General features: G+C 35.1%; 1 protein-coding gene across 1 annotated transcript; it reads left to right on the forward strand.

Moving 5' to 3' along the window:
• The first annotated feature begins 790 nt into the window (after nucleotides 1-790).
• Nucleotides 791-7,689, forward strand: LOC141297902 (protein CNPPD1-like). The gene is made up of 8 exons (XM_073828371.1): nucleotides 791-976; nucleotides 1,384-1,486; nucleotides 3,619-3,700; nucleotides 3,787-3,907; nucleotides 3,982-4,110; nucleotides 4,264-4,325; nucleotides 4,723-4,840; nucleotides 6,136-7,689. Exons 1-8 carry the CDS (start codon nucleotides 914-916, stop codon nucleotides 6,760-6,762), a joined length of 1,305 nt encoding a protein of 434 aa, XP_073684472.1. The 5' UTR covers nucleotides 791-913; the 3' UTR covers nucleotides 6,763-7,689.
• The last annotated feature ends 3,613 nt before the right edge of the window (nucleotides 7,690-11,302 follow it).

The following is an 11,302-nucleotide window of genomic DNA, read 5'->3' on the forward strand; positions in this document are numbered from 1 at the left end:
AAATTACTTTTCTATTTGAATATATTAAAAAAAATGTTTTTGAGCAGCAAATCAGAATATTAGAATGATTTCTGAAGGATCATGTGACTGGAGTAATGATGCTAAAAAAAATCAGCTTTGAAATCACAGGATTGCTGTACTTTAGATCAAATAAATGCAGACTTGGTAATCAAAAAATACATTTAAACCACCATTTAAACATTAAAAATCGTTTGTACGTGCACCTTTTCACATTTTTTTTTTCATTATTGTTGTGAGATGTATATGTTTGTATTAATATGTACATAATTTTATAATAACAAAATGACTTTCCTGTTTTTGTACTCTAGGGAGCGCTTGACGGCCAAAAACACGAAAACTCTCATTCAAATATGTGTTTTTCTGTGTGTTATTAGAGATATTTTAACACATTTAACATGTAATCTTTTAAATCTGCTGCTATATTACTGTGAAGCACTTCGTATATAAATAAAAATCTTGCTTGCGCAATTTCAAATAAAATAATTTTAAAACGCCATAGCGAGTAATCATAAACTACCCAGATTGGTCCATCAAAATGATCGGTGAGAAAAGTAACATGTACCACGTTTGAATATTGACCGTTTTACACTTGGAAATTTGAATAGCCTTGAAATAAAAACACACAACCATTATTTAAAACATAAAACTATATATTTACAAAAAAAAAAAAATCCAAATTAGACCATTAAAATGTTTGAGCCAAGGTCGGTCAAATAAGCCCCGCCCCTGTGATCAGTTACGCAACTGAGCCTGAGTGCATTGTCGTCTTGCGTAACTGTGATTCGGAATACGTCGCAACGCAGCTGTCAGCGCAGAGAGAGGGCGCTTTAACGACGCCTGCTTCGGCCTTTTTGTGTTTTCAGTCCTTTTAAATCAATGCTGGAGGTTCAAAATGGATTTTGGCGACTTGTTTGACGAGCGGACGTTTACCTTTTCTGACTTTCAGGAGTTCACGGTCAGTATCTCGGGTTGTTTTGTTCTAGTTGCGCTGTTTTGGCGGGTGACTGAGGAAGTTAGGCTAAACGGACTTGTGTGAAAAGTTACTACGTTTTTAATTTCTTCTTCCATATAAAGCCCAGAATATTAGACTGGAAGAGAATAATTATTGTTAAATAAAGGAAGCGTCTGCTTTATTTCAGTTTGTAAGACAGTAGCTATTTGTTGTGAGTGTTAATCTAGCTGGAGGCTAACTCAGGCCCAGCGTTTGGGTGTGATAGGAAAAACACATAACGTTACCACGCCGATGTTGCTGCGTTAATGACATTATGTAGTCTTAAAAGATCTCCTTTTTATTATTAGTATTATTAGTAAGACATTAGATATTTAAACTGTGTTTGTGTTGTATTCTGTAATCTCGATCAGTTTCTGCCTGGACATGAACAGTGGTCAGAGAGAGTGAGGAAACGACTGTATTATGGGATTGATTCTGACAGCCCATTGGATGCTCTATCATGTCCCATGACAGGTGAGTCAACTAACTTAGTGAAACTAGTGCAAACGTAATGCCTTTATGTTATTGTCACCACCTGCTAACAAGAAAAATTCTTGTAACATGTAAAATTATAAATTGGACCATTAGGGCAAATGCTTTTTTCCTTTTGTTACATAAATGTACACTGCCTGTCAAAAGTTTTTAATGTTTTTTTTGTTCTCTTTTTTTAAATTTAAAATAACTGTTCTCTATTTAAATAAAAAGGTAATTTATTTCTGTGATCAAAACTAAATTTTTAGCATCATAACTCCAGTCACATGATCGTTCATAAATCATTCTAATATTCTGATTTGCTGCTCAAAAAAACATTTATTATTATTATTATTGTTACTATTATTATGTTGAAAACAGCTGAGAAGTTTTTCATGTTTCGTTGATAAATAGAAAGTTCAGAAGAACAGCATTTATTTGAAATAAAAAGCTTCAGTTTTGAATAAATTGTTTAGAAGTGATGATAAAGACGTTTATAATGTTACAAAAGATTTCTATTTTAGGTAAATGTTATTCTTCTTAACTTTCTTTTAATCAAAGAAAGCAAAAGAAATCTACTGTTTTCAACATAATAATAATAATACATCTTTTATTGAGCAGAGAATTACAATGATTAGAAGGATCATGTGACTGGAGTAATGATGCAAAAAAAAAATCAGTTTTAAAACCACAGGAATAACTTGCATTTAAATATATATTCAAGTTGAAAACAGTTTTTTTTTTTTATTGTAAAAATCTTTCAAAATTGTACTGTTTTTGCTGTACTTCAGATCAAATAAATGCAGGCTTGGTGAGCAGACTTCTTTAAGGAAAAACATTAAAAATCTTACTGTCCAAAAACCTTTGACCAGTAGTGTATTTTTTTTTTATGTAATTAATAAAAATATAAAAGAAATGTTTCATTATTTGCATGCTGGTCATTATTCAAACAATTCCAATTAAGTTATTTTATGACTTAATTATTGTTCTTAATTATTTATTCTTATGTGTACAATTATAAGAAATTAAAATCTGAAATTAAATATAGGGGAAACATTGTGTTCAAGCTATGTAATTAAGTCATTTTAATTAAAACTATGTACTATTTTAATAACTGAGTCATTTTTTGGCTTAATTATTATACATACACTGCCGTTCATAATTTAGGATCAGTATGATTTTTGTGTTGTTTTTTTCTACTCAATCAAGGCTGTGTTTATTTGATTAAAATAAATACAGAAAAAAACTGTAATATTATTGCAATTTAAAATAGTGGTTTTCTATTTGAATATACTTCAAAATTGAATTTATTCCTGTGATGCAATGCTGAATTTTTTAGTAAAGCTGAACTCCAGTCTTCAGTATCAAATCATCCTTCAGACATCATTCTATATGATGATTTATTATCAATGTTGGAGACAGTTGTGCTTTTGAATATATTTTTTTGGAACTTGTGAGGCTTTTTTCAGGATTCTTTCATGAAGATGTTAGAAAGAACAGCATTTATTTAACATAGAAATCTTTTCGAACAATACACACTACCGTTCAAAGTTTAGGAGTAAGTGCATTTTTTTTCTTTTTTCTTTGTTTTACTTTTATTCAGCAAGGATATGTTAAATTAATAAAAAGTGATAGTAAGGACTTATATTGCTAGGAAAGGTTTCTATTTTGAATAAATGCTCTTTTTTTTTTTAACTTTTTAAAGAATCCTGAAAAAAGTATCACAGGTTTCAAAAAAATATTGAACAGCACAAATGTTTCCAACATTGATAATAAATCAGCATATTAGAATGATTTCTGATCATGTGTCACTGAAGTAAATTGAAAACTGTTATTTTAAATTGCAATAATATTTCATAATATTACTTTTTTCTTAATTTTAAATCAGATAAATGAAACTTTTTAAAAATAATTTAAAATTTGTAATAATTCCAAACTTTTTAGAAATAGTTATTCAAATTTAGTTAAAAATCTAAAATAAAGAACAGCAGAGACATATTGCTCAATATTTTGTCATAGCACAAAAATGTTTTGGGGTAGATATTTTTTTCATCATACATACTCTATTCATATGATGGTTTATTGTATTTGTGTGTACAGTACTGCTAGATCACTCATCATTGTATTTCTTCTAGATATTGCTGTGGAACTGCTCCAGAAATCTGCCCCAAGTCCCATAAGGAAACTCCACAAGAAATACGCTGCACATGTGGCCAGGTAGGATTGCTTTTTATCTTTGATGCACATTGTGTATGATACATTTTCACTTGATCAATTTCAAATCCTTTTATTGTGTGTTACAGGGAAGCATGTATATCTCCCTGCGCTATGATGTTGGCCTTGATATACATTGAAAGACTGCGACACAGAAATCCCGAATACCTGCAACAGATCTCATCCTCGGACCTCTTTTTGATATCCATGGTATGCACATCCAAGGTTTTGTAATCATTGTTAAGCTTTTATTAGCGTTTCTGAATGTCTCCTGTTATCTCTAGATGGTTGCCAGTAAGTATTTGTACGATGAAGGAGAAGAGGAGGAGGTTTTCAACGATGAATGGGGCACTGCAGCCAAGATGGATGTTCAGACTGTCAACACTTTGGAGATGAACTTCCTCAATGCGATCGTAAGCGTGACTATATTTTCAAAGAACTATGACCATTTACAGTAGTTCAACCTGTTTTGTCCTTTTATACACTCAGATTAGGTTGCATTTCTGGTTGTTAATTTTCCAAAGAAATTGATTTGAAACAAGATCTTTTTTTTTTTTAATTTACAGGACTGGAACCTCTTTACCGAGCCCAGTGACTTCTTTAAAGTCCTCAGTCAGGTGGAAAGCAGGTTGGTTAACATGTACTACTGTGTCGTAACATTGCATCTTAAATTATCCCGAGTCATATGGTTTATGTGAACACTCCTTCTGGCCTTTGAGAGGTCAGAGCACACATCTTTTTTTTTTCTTTTCAAAATATCAAGGACGATTTTTAATAGCACGACCTGTTTTAATATCCTATGAGAATTTAAGTCTTTTGCAACTGGGCAGTGACTAGCTTGAACTTAATGTGGTTGCCCTTTGCAGTCTAATCTGTTTATCGGAGTTAGTTGGATTAGCAGTGCATTTCTCTTAAGTTGTGTGTCGTGATAAAGTTCAACGGCCTTCACGTGTTTGCATTTTGTTGTTTGGTTATGATGTTGTGTATATTCCGTTGTATAAAGATCAAAATTTTTGTCCTTGTAGCATTGCGGAGCGACAAGGAATGAAGCGAGGCTGGTTCACCTACACGGATCTCTGCGTCCTGTTTGAGCAAACAAATTGGAGGGAAGCCCTGTCAGCTATCTACCAGCACTTTACCAAGGTTAATAAACACAGCTAAATCCATATAAATTCTAAAATATAGGGCCCTATGATTGCAGATGGAATTTTGAGTTTTTACCATTTAATTTGAGTAAAACTATTTGGGAATTTGGGAAAAAATAAAACAGATTTCATAGGGCCCTATAATTAACCTTAAAAGATTGTCCCAGGGATGGAAATTAACTTTTTTTAATTTGCGCGCAAATTAGGCTACATAAAATATCTAGGCTGTTATAGTATGTGGGGCTATAAGTTGTGAAGATAGCTCTGTATCATGATAGAAAAATTCGGTGAAAATGTCAGTATTTTATTGAGACTTGAGATTAAATAAACTGCTCAAGTATAGTAGATCTTGTAGTATTAATTTTCACATGCAGCTACACATTGTTGGTTAAAAACATAAAGTGGCTGGTAAAAACATTTAGTGGCTGGTAGATTTTGAAATCCACCAGCCACACTGGCTTTCTTTTTTCAGTCGAAATTAAGAAAACATTCCAGAATATTTCTCCATATAGTGGACTTCAATGGGGATCAATGGGTTGAAGGTCTAAACTGCTGTTTCAATGCATCTTCAAAAGGCTCTACACGATCCCAGCCAAGGAATAAGGGTTTTATCTAGTGAAACGATCTGTCAATTTTTTAAAAATATATATATATATATATAAAATTATATCATTTTTAACCAAAAATGCTCGTTGCATGGCATTACGTAATCACGTTGGAAAGGTCGCACGTGATGTAGACGGAAGTACCAACCTAGTGTTTACAAAGCAAATGTGCAAAGAAATTCAGATGGCCTTCACAAAAAAAAAGAATACAAAGAAAGATGTAAGGCGATTTTGAAGTTGTAGGACAAAATAAGATGAATTTTTGAGATGAGTTATGTTATACGTGAAGTTGTGGATACACATTGCAGAGCTAGTGCAAGATAAGCATTTGTGGTTAAAGTATATAAATATTTTTTTAGAAAATGACTGATCATTACACTAGATAAAACCTTTATGCCTCAGCTGTGATTGTGTAGAGCCCTTTGAATCTGTAATGAAAATGAAGTTTGGACCTTCAACCCTTTGATCCCTATTGAAGTCCACTCTATTGAGAAAAATCCTGGACTGTTTTTCAAAAATCTTAATTTTTTTTTCGACTGAGGAAAGTAAGACATGAGCATCTTGAACGCATTGGGGGTGAGTAAGTTATCAGGATTTTATTTTTATTTTTTTATAATTTTTAAACTGTGGTTTTAGTTTTATTTCAGTGCTGTCTTAACCACTTGTGTTCTTTGCCCCTTCCCCGCAGGTTACCTGCATGTTGGGTCTCCTGTACTTGACTAGCGTAGCCGGTCTCATTGCCTCTTCCGCCGTCATCCACCAGCTCGGCCATCTTCCAATACCAATCAACCGCACTTACTTGGACCCGATGAAGCACACAACCATCCAGACACCAGCGCTTCTCCCCGAGCGCTTGCTGGACACGCCGCGCCCGACCTCAAACCTCCATTGCTGCGTCCTGACCAATGACAGCTTGAAGCCGCGGCCCACCGTTGTGCCAGATGAGCAGGGTTCTACCTCTTCTTCTTCTTATCAGAATATAGCACTTTGTGTTTGGGGCTCCATCATCTCTACTCTTTCCTACTCAAACCCCTCAGACATCCAGCCACAGGACTGTTTGGTGTCTGAAGTGATCTGTCACAGTCACACAGGTGGTTTCTCTCAATGTGCAATGGCTCAAAATGGCTCGGCGCCTCTTTCCTCTCCATGGTATGCTCGTCTCTCAGCACTTTGGCTTGGGTTAGCTCCGTTTAGCGAAGACGTGATGTTTTCAGACCACCATCTTGGCTCCATGCCACCGTTTCAAAGACGCACATGTTGCCCAGAGACGACTCTGCCATTTGGGAAACCGCCATCTCTTCTCATGCCCAGCTAGATGAGTCCTAAAGCAAAATGAAACCAGCAAAGTTTACATATGCAGTCAGCTCTCTTGGTTTTCCTTAATGTTGTATACGAACCAGGGTTGTGGTGGGATATCAGTATGTTGGGGAGAAGGCTGTAAGGAGGTTTATAACAGATTGACAGTTTGAGTTTTGATGTGTGATGCAGTGCTAATGCAGTATGAATGAACAGGCTTTCTTTTTTTTTCGCTTTCCGGATGGGTTTGGTTGGTTTTAGGAGTAACGTTAAACCTCCAAAGCATCCGAGCAAAAATAATGGTAAGTAGTTACATAAGTCGGGTCTGCTGTTATGCGCGGAAGTGCGTGTTCTTGTTTTGAATAGTTCGGCTGGTTTTGCGCAACAAGCCAATGTCCTGAGGAGAACTTATTGTTTGGAAGTTCCTTCCTGTGAAAGCCTTTATTTTCAAGGAAATTTAAGCCTGTTTTTTTTCTTTCTTTTTTTTGTTCACTTGCATTCAGAAACGAAGGGTGGGAGAAAAACAGAAAGGGATCAGTTTTACAATCTCAGTTGTACAATTTAGTTAGATTTGTAAAGTTCAAATAGTTGATGCCATACCTCATCAACTATTTGTAGTAACAATCCTCAATATTTTGATATTTTGGAATTGCAGAACAGGCTCATTTAATAGATTTGGGTTTATTGCTTGACTTTGTTGATGAGTTTAATTTTGGCTTTGTTCTTAAAATTTAATGTAAAGCAAATTATATTTCAAATATTATTAATACTTGGACATGAAAGCACCCTTTAATACCTGATTTAATGATACATATCCTCCTTTATTTGTTAATGGATTCAAAAGTCTGTTAACTATTTTTTTCTGTCCCAATTTTGTACATTTTGTATAGAAATAATAAAAGAACATACTGCTGCAACAATGAAAAGAATAAAAATATTAATCTCAGTCATGACTTTTGTATCTCTTTTATTGTTTTAAGCATGCACATTGTATATTACCTTAAACCAGATTTATTTCACTGTCACAGTGCTATTAAAGTTTTGTTTCATTTTCACTATTTTTTTTTTTAATCTATCTATTGTATTCAAAGCGGAAGTGAGACTATGGGCAAGGCATCTGGCTAATTTGCCGTTAAAGGGAACTAATGAGAAGAAATACAGTTGCAAGCAGCGATTCTCAGGGTTCAAGCGCTTTAAGGCATTTAAGCGCATATGAAAAAAGACATTATTTAGCAAGTCTGTTATTGCGTAAATCCATTTTTGGCAAATCGAGGTAGAAATATGTTTTTAATATTTATGACTGGTCCGATCTCCTTAAAACTTTGCGTGCTTGTTTAAAATCACCTGTCACATATGCTCACCAGGTTTTGTGAAGTTTTGAGTTTTCCTTAAGGCTTTTGAACAGGCCCCTTTTCTAAATGTTATAGCTTCCCTAAGAATAAATTCCAACATTTTGTTGATAATTATTGACCTAGAGAGTCCAGAGAATTGTACTGCAGTGTTTTCTTCCAGACTGAGTGAAAAACTTAGGACTAGTTCGCAAAAGTAGCTGTTTTTCATCTTCAATTATTTAACAAACTAGTCACCCAATCAGAGCCAAACCAGTGCAGGAAGATTCTCTGGAGAGAGAATATTATATATCATTAATGTTAATATCAATAAAAAATGTCATGTTATGACAGCAGTGGTTCTAGTTGTCCAGAATGAGTTCTATCATATAATGCAAATGCACAATCGTTTACGACTTTGGAAAACATGATATAACATGACATTTTTAATCGATATTAATATTAATGATATATAATATTCACTCTCCAGAGAATCTTTCTGCACTGGTTTGGCTCTGATTGGGTGACTAGTTTGCTAAAGTAGGTTTAAAAAAAAAAAAAAAAAAAAAAAATACCTGAAAGTTACGACATAAGACACTTGAGCCTGCGACTGACAATTTAGGAGTTTTGAGCGATTTCATACTTTTGTTCGTAGTAGTGCCTCCGTTAGGCCGATTGGGGCGAGCCTTGGTGACATTGTTTGCGGTGTGAGTACTACCATTCCTCCAGGTTTCAAGTCTCTATAACTTACTGATTGGTTTGCACGATCCATTTACGTGGAGATCTGTGATCATTGGCCATTCTAACAATTGCAATAGGGTTTCAGCTCTATGCGCTTGTACCCCAATTAACAGTAAATGTTAAAACTGTTTGCACTACAAACCAGTGTGTTCATAATTAAAATAATACAGTAAGACACCAATTTGCAATATCAAGCGGCAAAAGAGCTGTTTTGTACAGCTAGAAATAGCTGGGCGTGAATGAGAGCGGAAGCCAGACCCATTCAATTTACAAAATGGCCGCACCCACTCTAATGGCAAGAATGAGGTAGATATGTTTTCTTAATTTTTATTAGAGGTTCAAGCGTGTAACGCTGAATCCTTATTGTACTGTAATTGTTAGAGTGGTCACAGATTGTGCAGACTAAACCGTAAGTCGTAGCCAAGGCTCGCCCCAATTGGCAGTTTGAAATCGCTTATAACTCCTAAACCCTCAGTCACAGGCTTAAGTGCCTAATGTCGATTAATTCCTTGGCTCACACTGGACAAAACGCATGCCTCAGATTCGACTGCGAGTCTGGGGAATTTTTTTTTTCCACAAAAGTAAAAAAACGTACTTTTGTGAATTAGTCCTGGGTTTTTCACCTGATTGGGACCAAACCAGTGCAGAAAGACTCTATCAAAAATTATCAAAGTTTAACTTTCGACTCAGTTGCAAAGGGACACCAAAACATTTAAAAGGGATGGGGCCACTTTTAGTTAAATGCCTATAACTCCTGAACGAAATGAGATATCTTTGCCAAACTCAGAAATCTTGTGTAAGAGCTCAATCTGAGGTCACATGACAAAAATTGTGGATCACTCGCCATAAGAGTGAAAAAATATATTTTTATGAAACCATTTGTACTATCAACATGAAAATCGCTGTGCATGGTCTTGGTCCAAAGTGTCTATAAAAACATTTGCGTATCTCAAAAAACATGGCCATCATTGACCTAAGTTTGAGCACCTATTAGACAAGGTTAAAAGAGGCCGATCGAAACGAAACTCAGTGGGCCAGTTTGACTGACAGCCGCAAAGGTCTGTGAGAAATGTGAAAGATATTGGCCAATGGGAGGGCAGTATTGCATTTTTTTCAAAGTTGTAAAAGATTGTGCATTGCACAGTTTTTCGCACTTACACGCGATATTCGTGTCATATGACAGATCTCCTCATTCTGGACAACTTTGCCTCTAGAACCGCTGCTGTCAATCAAATCATTTGTTAAATGACTAAGAAGATGTAAAAAAAAAAACTACTTTTGCGAACTAGTCCTAGGTTTTTCGTTCAATCTGGGAAAAAAGCACTGCATTACAATTCTCTGGACTCTCTATTTATTTATTTATTTTTATTTACCCTTTTGGAAGCTATAATGGGGTCGTTTAGAAAAGGGGCCTGTCCAAATTTACCCAGAATCCTATAAAGCCTAAAGAAAAACTCAAAACTTCACAAAACCTGGTGAGCACGTGCCACAGGTGACTCTAAACAAGCATGCAAAATTTTAAGGAGATTGGACCACAGCCTGGTGCTACAGCAGTCATACACGTTACAAAATATTTCAATGATAAATGTGACCCTGGACCACAAAACCAGGCTTAAGTCGCTGGGGTATACTTGTAGCAATAGCAAAAAATACTTTGTATGGGTCAAAATTATTGATTTTTCTTTTATGCCAAAAATCATTAGGAAATGATGTAAAAATCATGTTCCATGAAGATTTTTTGTAAAATACCTACTGTAAATATATCAAAATGTAATTTTTGATTAGTTATATGCATTGTTAAGAACTTAATTTGGACAACTTTAAAGGTGATTTTCTCAGTATTTAGATTTTTTTGCACCCTCAGATTCCAGATTTTCAAATAGACGTATCTCGGCCAAATATTATCCTATCCAAACAAACCAAACATCAACAGAAAGCTTAATTATGCATATGATGTATACATCTCAGTTTTGTAAAATTTAACCTTTTGACTGGTTTTGTGGTCCAGGGTCACAAATTACCTGTATTTGCAAAAAAAAGGCTTGCTACATTGTCTTTTTTTATATGTGCTTCAATGCCTTAAAGCGCTTTAACCCCTTTAATTTTTTAGTTATTTTAGTATTACAATTTCGAGAACTGTTGCTTTTGCTAAAATAAAATAAAAATTACATACATCATTATATATTTCATATTTCAAGCGTTAACGAAGAAATATCTTAGTTGGCCTTTGAAAGTTAATTTTGGACCCTTCATGAAGGAATGGGTGGTCGCGCGCATTTCACACAGGCCACGCGCTATATTTGGAACAACCTGCGCGCGCTCCTGCGTGCCTGCTCCTGCGCGGTCTGTCACTGTTAAACAAGACACCTTTCCACCGCATTTAACCGGACTCGTACAGCAATATCTTAAAATAGGTGGTCTTCTCTTTACCACCGCGCCGTCGCTTTGTCTGTTCGTGGGTCGCACTGCGCTTTCAGGGAGCGTCTCGTC

The sequence above is a fragment of the Garra rufa genome, chromosome 22 (assembly GCF_049309525.1).
Source record: "Garra rufa chromosome 22, GarRuf1.0, whole genome shotgun sequence".
Taxonomy (NCBI): Eukaryota; Metazoa; Chordata; class Actinopteri; order Cypriniformes; family Cyprinidae; genus Garra; species Garra rufa.

Bases quoted from the DNA above. Each gene is read 5' to 3' on its own strand.
- LOC141297902 (XM_073828371.1), top strand. From the start codon at position 914: ATGGATTTTGGCGACTTGTTTGACGAGCGGACGTTTACCTTTTCTGAC. The intron at 1,487-3,618 runs GTGAGTCAACTA...TATTTCTTCTAG, and splicing joins TCTATCATGTCCCATGACAG to ATATTGCTGTGGAACTGCTC. The intron at 3,701-3,786 runs GTAGGATTGCTT...TGTGTGTTACAG, and splicing joins TACGCTGCACATGTGGCCAG to GGAAGCATGTATATCTCCCT.